Raw genomic sequence first — 21,988 nt, forward strand, 5'->3', positions numbered from 1 at the left:
TCTTGAATGAACAGTTTGGAATTACGAGGTGACCAAGGCGCGATGTTGCAGGCTGAAACGGAGCCCAAACTCTACACGTGCGGCAGGGTCTCGGGTGGCGTTTCCGCGCACGTACTATGTGCGGTGTTCACGGCGACGGTGGCGGTCCTGTCGAAGCCTGGCTCCAGTGAGTAGGGGCGCAGACGAGCCCGTAGTTAACATGGCAGGCCCTGGCATGACTGAGATGAAGATGATGGTGATGATGGCTAAGACGCGCTTGTTTTGTCTGCAGGTTTGTTTTCCTGGCACCCGTTCCTCATGACCCTCGCGGTAAGTGTGAAACAGGGTCACTAAATTTGCAAAAAATATGCTCAGATTTAATTTTATTCATGCTTTCTGTAGCCCGTTTCTTTCTCTCCTAGTTCTCTTTTATTATGACCGAGGCGATTCTGCTCTTCTCTACACACTCGTCACTCTTCAGAAAGGCGAAGCACCAGACGAAAGCACGTCTTCACTGGATCCTGCAGTCGCTCTCTGCCTCTTGCGCTGTCTTCGGCTTTGGGGCTATCGTTTACAACAAACACGTCCACGGCAAACCGCACTTCACCTCTTGGCATGGACTGATCGGTGTGATAACGGTGTGTGTCGCGGTGCTTCAGTCGGTGGGAGGGCTGGCGATTTTGTACCCCAAACTTGCTAAAGGGTGGTCCCTAGCAAAGCTGAAACGGTCCCATGCCGCATTCGGACTGGTCGCGTATCTGCTGGGCAGCGCCAGCGTCGTGCTGGGCACCAGTTCCGCGTGGTTCACCGGCAGGGTGACTGGATACGCCTGGTACATGATGGCTTTTTGCCCAGCGCTCGGCGCCCTTGTGGTCATGAGCCAAGTTACTAACGCCTACATGGCAAAGAAACGATTGCAATCTTAATACTTAAGGTTAACTGGGAACATTTAATAACAATGTATTATTTCCTTTAGAACCCTTTGGTAGTTTAAAATGAGTTAAAATAAAAAGAGGCATGAAGTCCAAGTGCAACTTGAACAAAAGCTAGTGTAAACATATCAGCGCTTGATATGTTTGCTAATAATTGCAGTAATATTCATGGTAGCCAAGTACACTTACTGTATAATGTAACTTGGCAGAATTAATGCTCCCGTTGGATGTCTTGCTCTTGTGCAAAAAAAAGATTTAATGCATCTTTTCTAATATACAAGACTGTCAATGGTTGTTTATTTGGCAAGTGTTTTCTAAATGTATTTATTGCACTTCCTTGGGTGCATTGCATATTTAATTAATAGTTTCTGTTGATGCAGCAGTCAAAACTGGCAGCATTTCCTAAGGGTTCTGTTTTGTACAACAGTAACCCTGTTCTCGCTGTAGAATCATACAATTCATATCCCCCCCCCCCCCCCTTACATGTAGTGTGACTTAAATGTAAAGACATTATAAATACAGCAAGAAAGTTTGAATTTATTTTCTGTTAAAACAACATTAAATAAATACAATGTCATTTTAATCTCCTCTGTGTGCTAAGTACAAGAGCTAATGAGTCTTGATCTCTACCTGTACAGCGTCTCTGTGAGCGTGTATCCCCCACTCTGGATCTGTCACAGATACTGGTCTTGAACTCACCAGACAAACACGTTAAAAAATTGTGAGCAAACTCAACATGGTGGAAATGAAGAGGGACTACTGCTTCTTAAAAACAGACAAAAAGGTACAAAAACACCTATCCAAATTAATTGACAATTATAAATAAATAATTCTGCCAAAATCATACATCAAAAAAAAAAAGGACAGTTATGCTTCCATAGATGTTACCAAAAAAATGATACAAAAATGCTATATTAAAGAACATTGTTTACAGATATAGCCCAACAAATAAGATTTCCTTGGGCATCTTCCAATAAGACAGCAGTGGTAGGAGGGGTCTGAGGAAAGTGCTCCAATAGGCACCAAGAACAGTGATTGGTTGAAGAACTTGTCAGTCAACCAGCACAGACAGAAGGGTTAACATGAACACATCAATTACTTGGAACATTCCACATCAATTGAAGTCACACTTTGGTCATATTTGTAGTCCAAACACAGATGACACAGCCTATGAACTATGCACACATCGTACATGATCCAAGTATTTTCAAGCCCAAATATATCAATAAACAAACATCTGGGATGGGGTGTCAGGGAGGTAACAGTCTACACAATCTTCTGCTTTATGGTAATTAAGGGGGAGGAGATGCTACAGGAGCAATGTACAACTCATTTTTAAAATAAGGCTTACAACAGAATCTACAGCTCATCTACTCTCCCTTACCACAAGGCTTTGAAGGCTAACAAGAAATTACATTCTTTCAGTTTATTCCCCCCACCCCATTTTCTATTAAAAGGCTAAACTAAAGAAAACACAAAAATGGCTTTATTGTTTATGGTAGACCCCCCCCCCCCACCACCACCATTGTGGTGGTTGTTTCAAATGGGCAAAATTACTAAGAGTATATGCAGGAGGTCTACCTGTTACAAAAAGTATAGTACATACAAGATCATAAATAAAAAAAAGTAAAATGGGTCACGTTATTTGTGTTTTTTTCTCCCTCAGTTCAGGTAATGCTACAATTTCTATCAAACAGCTAAATATCTCTAAAAGTTACCTTTTACGGATGCAGTCTGCCCATATAGACCATCACATTGAGTTCTGTTCATTACGATGGCATGTGGGCTGGGTCAATATCTCAAACTGTTTTGGAGATACAGCTAATCAAGGGCTGTTGTGGAAGCTCAGTGTTACGGTCCCTTTGACACAAAATAGCCCACTGTGTCTGTGGTAGCCTCTCGCCACCTCTCTTCATGCATTTTCAGCATTAACATCTACATACCTTTACTGTAGACCAATATGACTCCTCCATTCACTACAATGGAATTATGGGGCAGCCAACTGCAGCACACTAGGTGTGCCAGACTCACTCACTCACTCACTCACTGCCCAATCACCTCTATGACGTCGTCATCTGAACTGCTTCCCCCATTCTCCGCAAGAGTGGGCTGCAAGTCTGGCCGACTCAATGCTGCCCCCAGCAGGCTGGAAGTGGAAAGGAAGCTGGACGTAGCAGCAGAGCTGGTTGGGGCAGAAGACAGAGCTCCCCCTTGGTGCAGGGAGGTGTTGGGAAACATTCTAGAAGTGTCTGGCATAAGAGATTGACCATAGGGCATAGGAAACCCAGAGAGCATATTTGCCATGCTGGGATTAAACAGGAAGGGTGGCATTGAGGAGGAGGATGACGACGATGAAGGTGCAGAAGATGATGAGGTCCCAGAGGTTGTGGTCGTAGAGCAGGTGGAGGAATGGGAGGAGCCTAAAGTGTCAGTGGGAAACATGGTGTGCAGGTCTGCCAGTGTTTGCCCTGCCTGTGGCAGGAAATGAGGTCTGTTGGACCCGCTCAGCATGGGAGGGGTCATGTGACCCAGAGCTCCGAGCAGAGCCTGGTGCAGGCCTATGGATGGCATTCCATATCCTCCGCTCAGAGAGAATCCTGGGTAACTACCAGGCGTTCCAGGTGGTGCTGAGATCCGTTTGGAGCCCCTACTGTCTGTCATAAGTTTCCTTTTCAAACTCTGAACATCCAGGGTAGAAGCAGACCCACTGACCTCATCGCTGAGCTGCCTGCTGTGAGCTTCAGGGGCGTGACTCGGCTGGGGGCGTTGTTCGTGCCCTGTCGGTTTCCCTGTATCTGAGGGAAGCAGGTCATCACCTGTGGTAACAGGGTTGGTCTCAGCAGTGTAGCGACCCAGCTCTCGCAGAACATCTGGGCTGTTGGAGGGTGAAGTGTGGCGTACACTGTCTGGAGTCAAGCGCTTCATATCTGGAGGAGATGTTCTACCATTACTGACTGAACGCAGGACAGAGCCTGCCACGTCTGAGAGAGAATGACAGAGCGAGAGACAGAGAGGGGTTATGAAATGTGTTAGAAGGTCTGTAATTGTTTCATGGGTTTGTGTGTCCGTGTATCTGTGGTGTGGCCGTGAAGGTAAGCATCCTGATGATGTCATACCTCTAGGCACATGGCCTCCTCCCTCACCAGCTCTCGTCTTTCCTGAACGGATGGCAAAGATCCTTCCATCACTAGTCCTGATGTACGTACCTGACAACACATGTGCACTCTGAGCCCCTGAGCATGCAGCTCTGCGTTATCAGAGGTTTGGCTTGGAGATAAACATCTTAAAGTGCATTCAAATCATAATACACTGCCTGGCCAAAAAAAAAAAGGTCACCACCTGGATTTCACTAAGCAAATAGGTAAGAGCCTCCCATTGGATAATTACTGCATGGGTGATTATGTTTCAGCTGGTTATTTAACCCGAACTGATGCAGTGAGTAGCTTCTCATTTGTTAAACAACCATGTCGTGGAAAAGATGTTAATCTGTTTCAGAAGGGTCAAATTATTGGCATGCATCAAGCAGAGAAAACATCTAAGGAGATTGCTGAAACTACTAAAATCGGGTTAAGAACTGTCCAATGCATTATTAAAAAGTGGAAGGACAGAGGGGAAACATCATCTTCCAGGAAGGAATGTGGTCGGAAAAAATGTTGAATGATCATGATGGGCGATCACTTAAACGTGTGGTGAAATCAAATTGTAGAAAAACAACAGTAGAACTCAGGGATATGTTTAATAGTGAAAGTAAGCATTTCCACATGCAAAAATGCAAAGGCAACTCAAGGGATTGGGACTAAACAGCTGTGTAGCCTTAAGAAAACCACTTGTCAGTGAAGCTAACCCGCAAAAATGGCTTCAATTTCCTAGGGAGCATAAAGATTGGAATCTGCAGCAATGGAAGAAGGTCATGTGGTCTGATGAGTCCAGATTAACCCTGTTCCAGAGTGATGGGCACATCAGGGTAAGAAGAGAGGCGGCTGAAATGATGCACCCATCATGCCTAGTGCCTACAGTACAAGCCTGTGGGGGCAGTGCTATGATCTGGGGTTGCTACAGGAATGTTATGTACCCAAAGAATCAGCTGACTACCTGAATATACTGAATGACCAGGTTATTCCATCAATGGAATTTTTCTTCCCTGATGGCATGGGCATATTCCAAGATGACAATGCCAGGATTCATCGCGCTCAAATTGTGAAAGAGTGGTTCAGGGAGCATGAGACATCATTTTCATACATGGATTGGCCACCACAGAGTCCAGACCTGAACCCCATTTAGAATCTTTGGGATGTACTGGAGAAGACTTTGCGCAGTGGTCCAAATCTCGCATCATCAATATAAGATCTTGGGGAAAAATTAATGCAACTCTGGACAGAAATAAATGTGACATTGCAGAAGCTTGTGGAAATGATGCCACAGCGAATGCGTGCCGTAATTAAAGCTAAAAGGTGGTCCAATGCAATATTAGTGTGTGTGTGACCTTTTTTGGCCAGGCAGTGTAGATTATAATAGTATAGCTCTCCTGGAGAAGGTTAGCTACCAGGCCTAGGCACCATGCAGTCCCAGTGCACTGCATGCAAACGGGTACCTTTGGATCCTTTGATGACGTGGATGCTCTCCCCAGCACTGATCCGTGCCTGCACATCTGTGGAGCTGTTAGTGCCTGGTATAACGATATCTGTAGTCCATATAGAAAATGGTTGGGGACCATTAATTGAAAGAAGTAGTCTTACACACCTCTGATACAACATAACACCCCCACCACATTCCCACTACAACAAGCTGCAACAAGATGTCAAGCTCGAGAACTGATTTCAGGTGCTTTCACTCACTGCTTTATCTTAGGACTCTGTGGTCATGACCCTACCTCATCAGGAAATAGAGTTAAACAGCCTCCTCAGACACTGTGCATCAACATTTGGCCTGCCTCACTCAAAGGCAGCAGACACTGCTGAGCTAACTGCAGAGTAACACACCAAACCTCCAAGCACACATTGCTATGCTGTAGTCCCTGATAACAGAGCCTGACCTCGACAGCAGACAGTTCATCAGGCTGATGTACATAAGCCCAAAATGTTACTTAGTGGCAACTTAAATCATTAGAAATATAAGGAGCAATTTCCTCAAAAGCTTCAGGTTTTCTTGAACCACTATCTATGACATTATGCATAAAATTCCTCTTTTAGTTTACAAGATGATCCTACTGTGGATAGTATTATTGTGCGTGTTGGTTCGATTGACATTCCCAAACAGTCAGAAATACTGTAGGAAGACTTTAACCACCTGCTAGATGTACTCAATTTCTAGGCAAGGCCTTCAATCAGTATGCAGATAATGAGCTGCTGGTACTAAACCTTGAAGGTTGATCAGCTCCTTGTATGACTGACTAAAGGGCATCAAATTCTGGATGAATCAGGTTTTTTTTTTTTTCAGACCACAGATTTCCTTGTTAATGTAATTGCCGAACTGAGAAATGTACTAGTGCATTCATGAAGTCTAAAAACTGTCAATAACCAGTAACCGTTACTTTTAAAATGCATCCTTAAGAACCATATGTTTGTAAAAGCCTATTCTCTTTTTTTTGCCAGAGTGCTAAAAGAGGCATTTTTGCTCACTGGACTGGCTTACTGACTGAGTGCAGGAACTGGTGCGAACATGTACTGTGACATGAATGTGTCTGTCCTTTTTTGACTAGAAAAGGCATTTTCGGTTACTGACCAAGTCCCACTGATGAAATGTGCATGCACTTCAGTCTAGCTGGCAACCTTCCACTTTGATAACATTAGCTAGAAAATATTTAGTGATGCCAGGGATATCTGGTATCTGCTAACCCACCTTGCAGAGACAAGAGGTGGGTTAGCTAGTTGTCATTCCATGTGAGTGCGTCATTCCTTAAAATATCATGGTACTAAGTTAAATGAAGGGGTGTGAATGCTTTTGTAGCATATACATTTTATATATATATATATATATATATATATATATAAAAAATTTATTTATTTAATTTATTTTTTTCATTCCTGCAAATGTATGCAAACACTAAACTATGCAATTTACCTATAATCTCAGTGCAGTGAAATGTATATAGAACTATTTATTACATTCAACATTAAATATAAAATGCATTTTTAATGTAAAACAAACAGAAACAAGTTTTTCCTTTAACATGACCTTGCAACCAATGATGGCAACTCCATGCGTGGGACAACTTCCCTGCCATTCTGCACATTTCAAAAGATGTGGCAGGATAGAAAACAAAATTGCTACATTAACCTCTGAGAAGCCAAAAGTTGGTAATCATACAAAAGGTTATCCAAATATGGAGAACATATTGGTTAACTAAGGCTGTAGGCCTACTAAATAATATCAACAAAACAAACAATGGGCCTAATTAAATAACAGCTGTGTGTTTGAGAAATACATTAAATTAGAAGCAAATATTGGTGTCGTAGTCATGGAACTCAGACCCTGCGGTTCTATAAGCCAAGTATCTGATTGTATTTCATATTAGATATGTGAAAATGAACGAACCTGCGTTTATCGCTGTAGGTCATAGATTGTATTTTTAGGTTTGGTCATAAAAACTATGCACTGTTGCTGAAATAACAGTGCTGACGCATTCAAAGTGACGATGCCGATTTAATATTCAACTTTATTATGCAGCTAGAACTGTATGCACATAACTAGACAATTTCATCAATAAGATGTTTCATTTTAGCTTAGCGCAACAAACTGTATCCAATTCCAGTTAGTGTAATATATTCTTTAAAGACACAGTACAGATAGACGACGTTAAAACAAGATATTCCCTTGTCTTTATAGCCCAGCTTCATAAAAACAGGTTCAGTTTGTAACTGAACTGAAACATGTCCCGAGTGGACACACTGACAGCTATGGGCTTGGCGCCAGGGAGTGGGGTTGGAACTGAAAACAGTATAAACACTGTAATCGAACTCTGACGCAAATGTGTGCCCATTTGGAGGCGGACCAGAATGCTGTTAATACCCTTCTCTGTATACGTGTAGCAGTAATCATATTTCAATATAACTAACATTAGGAAGCAAGAATTTACCGATAACTAAAGAGGCGAGAGGGAGGTTCACGTCATTTCGCTAGTTTGATGGGCTTTGTTTGAAGAATTGTATCCAATACTCCAGCTAGCTAAGTTATATGAAGCAATTGGTGAGTGGATGTATTTGTAGCTGCATACCAATCTATTTATGCCGATTATTATCATATTTATTTAGCTAGCCAACGTTACTGTATGTGAGAAAATGCATGTTCTTCACTTACCTGGCTCTAGTCATTTAATTCTAGCCAACAAGACAGCTAGTAGGATGCAATACCAGGGAGATTAGATGGTTATATGCCTGCATGTAATGCGTTTCTAGACAAACATGCTGGGGTTTATTTTAAAATGTGTAGTCTATACACACAAAGTGTTACAAGGCAACAATAAAACACACTGTTACCTGTCAGTAATATTTTTTTGTTTTCACAATAATCACATAATTAGGTAGCTAGCTAAGTAGCTAGTTATACGGGTGGATTACATCCCAGAATAATTTTCACCTATATTTGCTAGTGACTTTGTTGGAAATAGTTTAGGATACGATTCTAATGGCTGGGTCCTAAAGTGAGCTGTCGTGATGACATTAATAATGAAGTTTAGTTAATAATAATAATAATAATAATAATAATAATAATAATAATTATTATTATTATTATTATTCCAGAGTTCTCCAGTGTTGCCCAGGGGGAAGGAAAACTCCATCTCTAGCTGGCACAGAGTGTAAAATACTGCAATAAAAACTGACATACAAGAATGAGGGAGCATATTTCACCTATTCTCAGACAGCTGCAATGACTACCTGTATTTTCAGAATTGATTTTAAGATGCACTTAAACACATTCAAATGCCTCCATGGTCTTGACACACTGTACTTTGGTGAACTGATTATTAAGTATGCTACCACAAGAGCTCTCGGATCTACAGACAGTAACATGCCAGTCTTATCTACTACCCAAATAAAAGAGAGGTGAAGCAGCCTTTTCTTACTATGGCCCCAAGCGGTGAATTCCCTGCCTAGTGACATGAGAGCCCTTGATGTGAGCGCATTCAAGAGGAAGGTAACCTTGTTTAAAATGTGTTTTACAAATAAGGTATATTACCACTACAACTACAACAACTACATCATCATCATGTAAGAATTTGGGTCTGTTCCTTTAAGATACACAAACCCAGTAGAAAGCTGAATTTTAACAGGACCAATAACCCTCAATTCCTAAAGTTGTACTGAGTCATAATTGAAAGTCGCTTTGGATAAAAGCGCCAGCTAAATGCTATAAATGTTAATGTTAAATGTTAGTGTGTATATGTTTGTGTGTATACCAGTGGTAGTGATGATGCGCTGTACATAAACCCCAGCCTTCTGCAGGTAGTTGACAGGAAAGGTGGAACTGGAAGCGTGGCCGCCCATGCTAGCCTGGCGGGGCATCATGGGAATGGGAGTAGACTGTACCGGCCGCACACTGGCGATTGGCTTCTCATCTAGCCGTTGCACTGGCCGCCTAGTAAGTTAGATGTAAATATTTAATATAAAAACAGGATAAAAGTAGTAAAACTAAACAAATTCTCCTTTTGCTCGTACATGTTTTTTTTCCTTCAGTCTGTTAATGCCACTACTGGCAAGATCCTAATCACCACCACCACATGATCTGTACTGTATACACAGAACAAAAGGTGAATGTCCCTGAACCAGTTCCTCAGGTAGAAGGACATATTGTTATACAGATGAACTTCCAGCTCAGTGACCCAGTTATGACTCAGTTAGTAAAGTAATAATCTAGTCAACTATAAGTGGGTGAGCACCCAAGCACTGACCAGTTCCTCTGGTTGAAAGCGGGTATGTTGGACAGGCTCTGGTCGCTGGCCGGGTAGTAGTGGGCGTAAGATGGGCGCTGGTAGGGCACGGATGCACGCTTCTCATCCTCGTAGCTCTTCTTGGCAGCTTTCTTCTCTGCCTTGGTCAGTTTCAGGTCCTTGCGATCCGTTAGCAGAGTCTCATGGTGGAAAGGTTGCTGGAGGAAAGAAAATAAGAATTTGATGACCAGTATTTTGGTTGTGTTCACGTGTTATAGATTTAAGCTGAGACTGCAACAGATTTTGTTGCATATGAGTACGAGTGTGTGTTATCTTTCTGATCTTGCAGCTGGAAAGCTTGAGGGTTTGTATGCGTGTTCACATGTGCCTTACCTTGGTGATGAGGTGAGGATACAGCAGACAGGCACGTCTGATGACTGCCTCCATGTCTTCGCTGGGCTTCACGTCCAGCTGGCTCTGGTCAGAGTCCTCCTCCACAAAGTGAAGCAGAGACTCCACCTCCTTGCGGGTGAAGGTGAGAACGGGGTTCAAGTCATCCACCACACGGTCTGGAGAGAAACAAGAGGACAGAAATACTCTGTCACACACAAACCATCACAAATACCCACCCCCCTCCAAACCTACACATACACACACTCCTCCATTCATACCCAACCAGCATGTTCACCCACACTGCCTCGTAGACGTCCATACCCACACACGTGCGCACACAGACAAGACACATACGTGTGCCCACCCATAATCACAAATACATAAAAGTGCACACATGCAGGCACATCTGTCTTCCTTCATATCATCACACACATGCACCTACACACACGCACTTACCAGACATTCCCTGCTTGGAGACCTGCCGATCATAGATCTTCTTCTCGAGCGTGAAGTCACACACCAGCCGGTAGATGTAGCAGGGTTTGTGCTGGCCGTAGCGATATACCCGACATACCGCCTGTGCGTCGTGACATGGGTTCCATGAAGCGTCGAACACGACGACCCGGTTCGCCCCGATAAGATTGACCCCTAAACACCCTGCCCTGAAAGACATGCCCCGACCTGCTGAGTGCACAGGTGCATCTGTCCAAATTACTGCTGCTCCATTGCATTTAATTCAGTTCCAGTCAGTTTAATTAAATCCAATTAAATTTTGTTCTGTTCAGTTCTATTCCAATTATATTCTGTGCTGTTTAATTCACTTTAAAACATTTTAGAGGCTTTAATCTTACTACAGAATACACATAACAGACAAATACTGGGCTAAACATCTGTTGCCTATCTGTTGTCTGCCTAAGGAAGTCTGCTTTTCTGCCAAGACTGAACTTGTCCTTCATAATTCTCCATCCATAAAGCATACACACACACACACACACACACACACACACACACACACACATCATGCTCTGCCCATAACCCACTTCTTAGTTTGAATTTTTTGGTGCTTTTCTGCTTTGACTTTTTCTAGTAGTAAAGTACTGAAGGCTTTCTGTTTGTTTGATTAACCCAATCAAACCTCATTGGTGCTGACTTGCCTTAAAGCATACTTTCTTCACTACTCTGAAAAGTGTAGTAAAGTGTCTGGTTTCAGTGGGAACTGCGAGTGTGAAGGCGTGTCCTACGTGCTGTACGTGGGCGAGATGCATGTTACCTGGTGGACAGCAGGAACACCCAGGCCATGGTGTTCGCAGGGTCGTTGAACTGGTTGATGAGTCTCTCTCTCTCTGAGGCAGAGGTACTCCCATCTAGCCCTACAAAACAAAAAACAAATGACAAAAGTCATCTTAAATAAACCCACACGTGACACTACATAAGCCTATAACATACTACACGCATTAACATACGTGCACAAAACCCGAATATTTGGCACTGCACACAGACACAGAGAACTCACTGTAGTAGTTGATACTGCGGACCCAGTTCTGGGTCTGCTCCCCTAACTTGATGGGCATGGCTCTCAGACACAGGAAGTCCTCGATGACCGTGAGGGTGGACAGGCTCTGGCTGCAGGCAATAGCACAATCCCTCTTTTACCAAGCTTAAAATGAAAGCGCCAGACAGTTTGCTCCTTAGCACTGGCTAAGCAGACAGCAGAATCTGCAGCTAAGCAGTGTATAGTTTAATATCAGTCAGAGCCCAGGGGGTTGGGAAGCTGCTTAACCATCCCACTTTCAGGTCTACCTTTCCTTCTCTGTCTCACACACGCACGCACACGCGCGCACGCACCAAAATCGATGATAACAAGTAATTTAATGTTTGGCTCAAAATAACATTATTACTTTCTAATAGAATGTATACATGCCCTGTCAGATTTACACAAAGATGACAACTGTAATATAAAACTTGTGTAGAACAAAAAGAAAATGAGGATTAGAAAGTTGGTACGGTAATTGATATGGTAATTACTCTGACAGCTACTCTGGAAGAGGATTTGGGCCGCCAGCAGGACCCTGTGATTTGCCTGCTCGCTCCCAGCAGATGGCATTTTATGTCAGAAAGTTCTACCTGAAGACGAGGATTTTGTCCCCTCTCTGGACGCTCTCGTCAATCAGGTGGAAAAGCAGAAGCATCTTAGGAGAGTTCTCCAGAACACCTGTCTTGTAGCTACTCATTATGTCCTTAGCCTGAAAAAGTAGGTAACTACTCCATGAAACCATAGTAATATGTATGTGAAAATGAACATTAAGAATATTGCCAAACATTGTGAGGACTTTATGTTGCAATTGAGACTAAAAACATACATTTTATAATCAATCATTCTTTAAATAAATCCCTAAGTAACTATAGACTATAAAAAAAACTATACTGATGTGACTGGGAGCAAGCAGTAGCACAGTCGTACCCATTCGTATGTGATGACTTGATTGGCCCGTTCCTGCAGTGGGGGGAGTGCCAATGCAGGAGGACCTGCCTTACTGTTGGCAGGGTCAGAGGTCTTGTTCTTTAGGCCAGGGGCAGGACATCGGGTCGCTGTGCCAGAGTTCAGGTCATCCAGGTCGAGGTCCTGCTCGTTGGTTAGGTTCTCCTTCTGTAAGGCTTCGTAGAGAACATCTGGATGGTTCCAGATCTGATGAAACCATAGGAACACAGCTGGGTTGTGATAAGTGCCATCCTGATAAGTCAACATACTGAATACCTAAATACTAATTGCAGGTCACTTTTAGTCTTTTGTACATCAAGCAATATGATCAGACTAATGGTATGAGAGAACTCGCCATCCTGGTCCTGGATATCCACATATTCTCTACATTTTAGAGGGTTCCCTGGACTAACACAACTGGCCGATCATAAAGGACTTGCTAATTAGCTGCAATAATTAGATGCATCAAGGTTGTATCAGAACAACCTTTTGACTGATGTTTAAGGGATTCACCAGCACGGGCCGCAAAAGCTCTGTGGTCAGAATTGGCATCAAGTAAAAGATGGAAGGGGACAATACAACTATATTCCAGCTGTTTCGTACCTTGCAACAGACGCAGAAGGCTTTGAGGGGGTTGAGCCCCAGCCAGCCGCTGTTCCCCGCTTCGCGGAAGCGGTTCATGAACTCCTTGTAGAGTGCCTTCTGCAGGGGAGACAGACACACCAGGATCACATGCTCCTCCTTGGTGGGAAGCTGGGTCCGCAGTACGTCATGACCTCGCCTGAAAGAGGAAACGTAGACATGTTCATTTTGGAAGTCAATTGATTGAGGAAAATGCATACATCTTACAAAACATTTTTAAAAAATTGATAGGCTCAACATTTACGTGTCAAGTTAATGCAAAGACAAGCAAAAAAAATAGCTTAAATGAATGCTTAGACAGAGAGTTAGATAAACGGACATCACCAATACATGGAGAGAATAAACAAATTATAATGCATAAAGCTTATAAGAGTGTTCATCAACACACACCACAGAGTCCACATTTTTGCTCCATCACATATTCCAGTACATCTGAAGCAGTGCATTAGGAGCACTGGATACCTGCTCCTGTCCCGCTCACCTCTGGACAAAGCCCTCGAGCAGGCTGTGTAGGACGTGGCTGCGGTAGCGCATGAGGCGCATGTCCTGTGGGGTGCTATCAACGCACTGCCCGTTCAGGATGGGCCTCTCGAACATGTTGCTGAACTCCTGGCGTGTGCCCAGGAAGTCGGGCCGCACGAAGTCCACCATGCACCAGTACTCCAGCAGGTTGTTCTGCAGCGGGTAGCCTGTCAGCACCACGCGCCGGCGGGAACGGATGTTCTTCAGCGCCTGTGACGTGCTCGCATGACAGTTTTTGATGCGGTGGCCCTCGTCGCAGATCACTACGTCTGGGCCCGGACGTGAAAGGGCCTTCTCGATGCCTGCCAAAGTATTGCACAAGGGAGCTGGCTCAATATCTGAGGTGGAACCTTACGGTGCGAGTGTTTGTGTTAGTGCCTTCATTCGTTCGTGCCAATGCTAATGTCCTACAAGTACATGCAGGAGATCCCAAGGGGGAATTGGGGCATGTACAACATTCAAACATTTAAAACTGTTTTTACATTAAGAGTTCATTCCGGGGGGGTGATTATTCTGCAGTGTCCAAGGGCAGAAGAGTCTCATGAGGGGATTGGATTTTAACACTCCTGCTATAAACAAGCACTTAGAGTAGTAGAATTAAGCCAGTGGTTCTCATTCCAAGGTATGTTTCTGTTTCACCTGCTGCTTACTAAGTCCATTCACCAAGCCAACTGGCACAGAAAGCAGAGAAAGCTGCCATATCTGTGATTAAGAGCTACTAATCAATAGCCAATAACTCTGCTTCTTTAGCAGGCTGCATCTTACGAGATTGTGGTGTGTCATGTGACCTCTGTAATGTCGAACCTTTCATGAGCTCCTGCTGCCTGTCCTCCTCGTCCAGGTCGATGATGACCGGGCCCGAGGGCTTCTTCGACTTCCTCTTGCGGCCCGTCACGAAGCTCTTCTTGAGCGAGAGCAGGCGGTACATCTCGTAGCCCATCAGCAGGACTCCGCCGTCACGCGACCACTCGCCCACCACTTTCGCTCGTGCTGGGGTGGTCCTGTGGGATGGGGTGGGAGGAGGGTTGTGGATGGTAACAATAAACCTCACAGACCAGGCACTGCAGCTATACCATCAATTAAAGCCATTCAAGACTGCAGCTATACACAACAAATCAACCAGTCAAGAATGGAGGGTTTTACGTCTATCAGAATGAAAAACTTTAAAATGATGGCTAGCTCTATAAATAGTGAAAACCTGCACTGCAAAATAGCATCTATAGATCCTTTTGAGTTTATACAGTTAAGTGAGGGTGGCCTGGCTGAACATCTATTTTAATATGGTTTGAATTAACTACTCATTCTACAAGGTGCAATTCTGGTGGTCACCTGATGCACTGATTTGAGTGAGAGCTATTTAGGTCTGGGTAGAATCTCCAAACAGTAAAACACTCCAAAAACAATAAAAACACAGTCACTGCTCTGTATTGATCCATGTGTGTAAAAGATTACAATTGGTTTTAAGCTTGACAGCACAACTGTGATTACACACAGACACTTGTACTGTACATTTGGTTACAGATTTCATTCTCTAGATAGCTACAATGTTCAGACTCAAAGATGTAGAGAAAGCAAACATGCAGAGTGTGGGAGGGGCATCAGTCTTCTGAGTGCTGAGTAAAAATTGAGGACCAATATTTCGCATCAGAAAGAGAGAACTCAGTTGAACTTTGAACTTTGGAATCATATTCATACACACTTTGTATGTGTACATCCTATGATTAATTCTAAGATTAATGCAAGACTAATGTAATAAGAAAGATAAAATACAAATATTTAGACTCCCCAAATCTTTAAGACTACTGTGATCTTTATTTAAACAATGAGGCCTATGCTAAGTGTTATCTGTATTAAGGGACTGGGCCCAGTCACTTCACAGAAGTGAGACGCACTTGTGTTCATCGTTGAGGATGTGCACTTTGAAGGCTCGTGGGGAAATATGGGCTGGATCGGTGTCGGGTGGAAGGGACTCAGACGAAGGCAACCACAGGTTAAACTCCGCTAACCAGTTCTGCAGAGTATTCACCTGGAGAACAGGATAGATTCAGGGTTGGGGTTAGTCACTATACACGCAAGTTTGACTGCTATAATTAGCAACCGAAGCAACCAAGGTTTCAGCCACTTCAGGCACCAAAATTCCACTGTGCCCTTTGTTCTGCCTGGCGACGCTACAAACGACAGAGGGAGTGTGACTTACAGGCACAATGGCGAGGACGGTTGTGGCTCCTGTGTAGCGCAACAGGATGTCTATGAAGGAGATGACCTGCAGGGTCTTCCCCAGGCCCATGCTGTGGGCCAGAATGCAGCCAAACCCACTGCTGCTCTTATAGCGCTCCAGAGACTCCACCAGGTTATCGTACAGGAAGCGGATCCCACCAATCTGGCACAAAGACAGTGAGAAATGCAGTGCGTTGTTCAGGTCGAATACTTTCATCCAAGAAGTTTGTAATAAATGCTGCTTTCTCTGTGACACTGTGTGTCGGGTCTTCTTGTGGCTTGAGGCTTTAACTGGGGTGTAGCAGCTGTGGGGTCTACCCGGTGCAGGTTCTACAAGTGTGTGGGGCGTACCTGGTGTGGTTTGACAGCCCGGGCGAGCTGGGGTGCGAGGAACAGATCCTCCTCCTCGGCCGGATGGTTGATGTTCACAAGCACTCTGCCCTGGGTGTCACGCTGGTTCAGGGCGTCGTTTACATGTGAGCCACTACTTTCCTCCGTGCCAGGGGTGCCTGAGCGCTCCTCATCATCATCATCCGCACTGCTGATGTTCAGTGTGTCTTCATCCCCAGAGCTCAGTTCAATCACATCTACTGAGGAAGACCACATGTTAAGGTTAACACTACAGGACCAGACAGAAGGTCCATGTGTGTGACCCTGAATGGAATGGGTTGTGTGTGTGTGGTTTTTTTTACCATCTCTGGGTGCTGGTTTTGGAGGGTGTGCAGTTGCTATGGATTCTCCTTCGTCTCCACTGCTGTCCAGACAGATTACTTCACCCTTAACAATGCTTGCCAAAGGGGGCATATCCACTGAAACAGGAAGACAAACACAATACCTGCAGGCAATGCTCTATCTTGGGTGTATGAGTGTGTACGTGTGTACACCTGTGAGCAAGGCTGCATGTGTGCCTGAGTGTGTTTGGGTGTATCTGTGGGCAAGGGGTGAAGTCAAACTTAATGATATAGCAACTTTACGGATGCCCGGATCCAAACTTCACCAAGGTATCAATGACAAGGGAAAACTCCCCAAGAACGCAAGGAAGAAATTTTGAGAGGAACCAGGACTCAAAGGGGGAACCCATCCACCTCTGACTGACATGGGGCAGGGGTTGTCTTTGCTCTCTGTGTGTGTGTGTGTGTGTGTGTGTGTGTGTGTGTGTGTGTGTGTGTGTGTGTGTGTGTGTGTGTGTACCTGTAGGTAAGGGATAGTCTTTTCTGTGCGTGCGTGTGCACGTGTGTGAGTACCTATGGGTAAAGGGTGGTCTTTCCTTTGCTGCTCTAGGCGCTTTCTCCTCTCCAGCTCCTCCTGCTGGGCTGCTTTAGTTCCTGCCTCCAGCTGGTGCTCTTTTAGCAGCTTCCTAAAGAAAGTAGAACAGGACAAAAGCTCAGGCATACCAAACACTGAGGCCAAGATCTTCACACACACACACACACACCTCATTAAAGCTGAACAACTAAATTGTCAGCTACGTTAGCAGATACGCCACCTGATATTCCTCCTCAGGTGAGCAGGTTTGGAAGGTTTTAAACTTTTCTTCTTCTTGGACTTCCTCTTGAGGGAGCCGCACTCAGGGCTAGACCCTGTCACTGAAGGTCCCCGAGACTCATGAGGGGTCGAAGTTCGTGAGGTGGACTTCGACGAGGCCTGGGAGTGCGGCTGCGAGGGAGGCCTGGAGCAGGTCTCTTGGGGCGTGGCAGGGGCAGAGTCACTGGAACGATACTCCACCTCCAACCCTTCTGACCGGTCTGTGCAATGGTGCAGCAGTGTTAGCAGAATTCATCACCCACCCACACAGCCAGCTGTCTGTTTATATAACACCTTATTTGATATTTCATCCAACATTATTAGGAAAGTGCATTTTAGTCAACATAAAGAACTATGGTCAAAATATAGAACTATGGCGTGTGGTGATGTATGCTAATAGCAATTTGATACTATAGCAAAAAACATTTATACACCTTGAGATATATTTACCGTACTACACGTGTGTGTGTGTGTGTGTGTGTGTGTGTGTGTGTGTGCGCGTGCGTGTGTGTGAGAGGGAGAGAGGGAGAGTGAGAGAAGCAGGGCTCCGTTTGGAGACCTGCTACGTGTTGCTATCAGTGCATTTAGAAACCAGGGCTTCAGGCTATGTGTGTTCAACTAGTGTGCCACTTGGCTACAACAACAACAAATGATTCCTACATACGAACAAACAGATCTCTTTATGCTGCTGTGTCTACTATCCATGCGTGTTTGTCAATGGAAAATGAAAAGAAGAAAATTCTATAATGTATTTCAGTCCAACCCTGATTACAGTACTACAGCAACGGTGTGAAAGCATGACAACAGTGACACTAAATGTTTCAGGATTGCAGGATCGGCAACAGGTGTTTCAGAGTGCTCACCTGCAGAGGCATCATCATTGCCATTCTTGTCGTTGTTGTCATCATCATCATCATCATCATCATCATCGTCGTCATCAGCATCGTCGTCGTCGTCGTCATCATCATCATCATCAGCGTCGTTCTCCCTTTTGTCTTCCTCTCCCTTCTCCTCCTCCTCTTCACTGTTGAGGCTAGGCTCCAGGTCGCTCTCTGAGATCGCCTCGTCTGACATGGCGTCCCCTGGGTCTTCAAGAGCACTACCTACACATCCTCACACTGACCGCCTTAAAACAGAAAACAGCTTTAATATTATCTCCACATCTTTATCTGGGCCTCCTTAAATAGAAACATTCAAAATAACCATCACATTCATGCACAGACCACCTTAAATACAAACATCAGGATATCCTCACACCAGCCATAAGTACATTCAATATTAATCATCTATTCTCAGGTAAACCTTAAATACTTACACCCAGCATTATATACATACATGTCTCTAAACAAACACTGATTTTTTTTACTTCTTAATTTTTTTTTATTTAAAACATTTTTAAAATCAAATGAATCATTCTCCAGAATGGAGAGTGCTTTGCCAGCAAAGAATGTTCTGATCATTGGTGAAGTGAAAAGGGGCTTAGCTTCCAGTTTGCCCATACAAGTGATTAAAGGGAGGTAGGAGAGAGAGAGAGAGAGAGAGAGAGAGAGAGCGAGCGCGAGACACAGCCAGAAAGCGCACGCGAGAGAGAAACACTCCATCCTGGAAAAAAAAAATTTTAATTTAAAAGGAGGAAATGGACTGTGACAGGAAAGAATGCAGAGAGGGTGAGAGAGAATGAAAAAAGAAGGAAAAGGTAAAAGAAACGAGAGCGAGAGAGAGACTTACATAAAGGTCTGAGCTGTGTAAGACAGGTATTTAGCACTTCTACTCTTTGGCGTCATGCTGCTGAGAAAATATAGGCCTATAGGCTGAACACGACACACACATAGCAAGGCATATTTGTTCTCTCTCTCGCGTTCTTACACAGACCACCTTAAGCAAAAAAAATAAAATAAAATAAATAAATAAATAAATACAAACGGCTTAAATCATACACATCACACATGCTGTTCCACTGCAGTCACACAGTAAGGGCACTGAATCCACCATGCCGACACGTCTTCCTACCCACTTTACACATGCGCTCTCGCTCTCAGACAGACACGGGTCTTCTGCGTTGATGTTCAGTCATTGTGGCCCTCACACTCCTCAGCTCACTGTATCCTGATTTCTAGCTTCAACCACTTCCTGCCGTGTTGTCCGTTGTTTAAGCAGGCCTATGGAAACAGGTTCCCATTCTCCAGAACCTTCCCATCTCCCAGTATTCTATTAGCATTTTTTCCAATGGCACCAAAACATTCTCTCAAGCGTAATAATAATAATCATTAAAAAATGATTGGCCGGAAAATATTGGTTCCATTCTGGCCATATAATCTTGCTGGACTGGAACTAATGAACCGTTGATACAAGTGGACAACGACAGGACCCTTCCAGTGCTATGTAAAGGCGTTTATCTGCTTTTCTCTTGTTTAGAACTAAAAACATGAGAACAGCAGCAAAAAAATGAAAAATGCAGTGATGAAATCACCAGTGGCCCTGAAAGCTGAAAAGTTGATTCTGGACAATTTGATATGCCTTCAAAGAAAGAAGCTAAATTTGTAATAATAGAGTATTTTCCACTGACTTGTTTCCAGGAATGCCCAATTCCAGATACATAACTGCTGGACACAAACAATTCATCAACAGTTTGCTACACAGCCCCCAGCCAGAAGAGCTACAATCATCCTCTACATCACACAGGGAACACACAACCCCCAGCCAGAAGAGCTACAATCATCCTCTACATCACACAGGGAACACACAACCCCCAGCCAGAAGAGCTACAATCATCCTCTACATCACACAGGGAACACACAACCCCAGCCAGAAGAGCTACAGTCAACCTCTACACACTGACCACTCGGTAAACACACCTCCCAAACCTTCCTCACCCTGCAGCCAGGAGTCCCAAACAGCTATGGACCACTGATGACCCAGGATTTGGTTAGGAAAGAGAAGGAGAAAAAGAATGATCTCAGAAAGCAAAGATGCCTGACACAGATCTTAAAGATCCTGGAAGGTATCCGTATAACCAGGTGTGTGAAGTTTGGTCGCAAAAAGCTGTACTAAATCTCACAGACAGACTGATCCCAAGGCTCAGGTTGGTATTATTATGCAACTCCTCATTTATTCAGTCAATTTCCACCATTGCTGATATGTTCACTGTCTATACAAGGTGAGACATCCAGGGAATGGCATTCACTACAATCTGAGAGCACAGAAAATCAGCAGGAAATATTCTGTTTTGTGACTGCTTCAGCAAGCAAACAAACAAGCACCCACCAAAGACCTGTGCATGAGCAAGGCACCATTATAAATGTATGTCCACCAATTAATTATTTGTTGCATCCTGAACAACTCGTCATAAAACATACATGACTGTCTCCACATGATACAGTACAGCAATACCACCCACCGCACTTCGAGAGAACATCTGACATGTCACCATGTCTCACTTCAGTCACCAGCCCCAATCACCGCTGTAATACGCCGAACACTCAACGTGCGAAAGCGCAGGTCGGATCAAGATTAACAATAAAACACGTTGTGAATCCCCACTGTAAATCACGAGATAAATCAAATCAAAACACGTTTTTACATTTGGGGAGAGACAGCTGTGTTAGCTAGTATGCTCATCAGCCTAGAAAATCCCAGTTTATACGGGAGATGTTCTAACGTACATCCGGACTGGAGGGAAGCGAGCCTTTACATAACTCTGCAGGCTCGTTAGCATTCTCGCTAGCAGCGTTGACAAACATCTCTTCTGAAAACGCAAAGCGCAACTCTCACAAACAAAATCACAGTGTTCACATTTTGCGCGTCATATTTTCACTTCTCGGCATCGGGTAGCTCATTACACGACAGTCAAACCCGCGGCACTGGCCTAAAAACAAGCTCCGGCTAACCTGCTAGCACACATGCTAAGCTCTATTGTCCACAGAGAGTTGACAGAGCTAGCTTCTATGCTAGCCATTTTAAAGATGACAGCAATAACCTAGTAATATCCAACACGACGTTTATTTTAGCCTCGCGGTCGTACCGCTCTGCAGTCCTACCTTCTGTGCCTCCTTAGTAAAACCCGAACACGATGCGTGCGTGCCTCATCAAACAATTTTAATTCACACTGGATTCTTTTATTTTCCTATAACAGCTTTCCATGGGTATCACTCGGAAACATCCCGGTATGCACGCTTACTGCTTTAAGGTTCCGCTTAGTAAATGGTCCGTGCGCCTAAAAAAGGTAAAAATAGCCAGTGCCCTCTTTCCTTTTATGTATCAGTTATGGGATTGCTACTGCCACGCAGTAAATGTTTTGTTCCAATAAACAATGGAAATAGGAAACTACTGTTGTCAGAAGGTTAATACATAATAGAAGGCTATTTAACCTGGTTCTGAAAGAAAGCTGGATTAATCGATTTATGATAGAGGACAGTATGGAGAAGTCAGTGGTAT

General features: G+C 44.1%; 2 protein-coding genes across 4 annotated transcripts; one reads left to right on the top strand and one right to left on the bottom strand.

Annotated features, from left to right (window-relative positions):
* Window positions 1-1,494, top strand: LOC113583809 (cytochrome b561 domain-containing protein 2). The gene is made up of 3 exons (XM_027020370.2): window positions 1-166; window positions 272-309; window positions 402-1,494. Exons 1-3 carry the CDS (start codon window positions 7-9, stop codon window positions 903-905), a joined length of 702 nt encoding a protein of 233 aa, XP_026876171.2. The 5' UTR covers window positions 1-6; the 3' UTR covers window positions 906-1,494.
* rad54l2 (RAD54 like 2) lies at window positions 1,429-21,708 on the bottom strand. 3 transcript variants are annotated; one of them, XM_027020381.2, is made up of 22 exons: window positions 21,592-21,708; window positions 18,418-18,680; window positions 17,517-17,775; window positions 17,275-17,387; window positions 16,723-16,839; window positions 16,382-16,617; window positions 16,011-16,193; window positions 15,706-15,839; window positions 14,618-14,814; window positions 13,773-14,115; window positions 13,253-13,430; window positions 12,632-12,856; window positions 12,295-12,413; window positions 11,684-11,793; window positions 11,441-11,540; window positions 10,627-10,832; window positions 10,171-10,346; window positions 9,799-9,995; window positions 9,307-9,485; window positions 5,503-5,592; window positions 4,028-4,117; window positions 1,429-3,892 (listed from the first exon to the last, which is right to left on the bottom strand). In XM_027020381.2, the coding sequence occupies exons 2-22, from the start codon at window positions 18,626-18,628 to the stop codon at window positions 2,955-2,957; spliced, it is 4,401 nt and encodes a 1,466-aa protein (XP_026876182.2). In that variant the 5' UTR covers window positions 18,629-18,680; window positions 21,592-21,708; the 3' UTR covers window positions 1,429-2,954. The 3 variants fall into 3 exon arrangements, with proteins under 3 accessions (XP_026876182.2, XP_026876180.2, XP_026876181.2); XM_027020379.2 differs by having other exon boundaries at window positions 16,382-16,620; XM_027020380.2 differs by lacking the exon at window positions 21,592-21,708 and adding an exon at window positions 20,952-21,565 and having other exon boundaries at window positions 16,382-16,620.
* Between the last annotated feature and the right edge of the window lie 280 nt (window positions 21,709-21,988).

The sequence above is a fragment of the Electrophorus electricus genome, chromosome 20 (genome assembly GCF_013358815.1).
Source record: "Electrophorus electricus isolate fEleEle1 chromosome 20, fEleEle1.pri, whole genome shotgun sequence".
NCBI classification, from domain to species: domain Eukaryota; kingdom Metazoa; phylum Chordata; class Actinopteri; order Gymnotiformes; family Gymnotidae; genus Electrophorus; species Electrophorus electricus.

Excerpts from the sequence above, each read along its gene's own strand:
- LOC113583809 (XM_027020370.2), top strand. The coding sequence starts at position 7 with ATGAACAGTTTGGAATTACGAGGTGACCAAGGCGCGATGTTGCAGGCT. Across the intron at positions 167-271 it reads CCTGTCGAAGCCTGGCTCCA|GTTTGTTTTCCTGGCACCCG; the intron begins GTGAGTAGGGGC and ends TTTTGTCTGCAG. Across the intron at positions 310-401 it reads CGTTCCTCATGACCCTCGCG|TTCTCTTTTATTATGACCGA; the intron begins GTAAGTGTGAAA and ends TTTCTCTCCTAG.
- rad54l2 (XM_027020379.2), bottom strand. The coding sequence starts at position 18,628 with ATGTCAGACGAGGCGATCTCAGAGAGCGACCTGGAGCCTAGCCTCAAC. Across the intron at positions 17,388-17,516 it reads CACCTGAGGAGGAATATCAG|GAAGCTGCTAAAAGAGCACC; the intron begins GTGGCGTATCTG and ends TACTTTCTTTAG. Across the intron at positions 16,621-16,722 it reads AAAACCAGCACCCAGAGATG|TAGATGTGATTGAACTGAGC; the intron begins GTAAAAAAAACC and ends GGTCTTCCTCAG.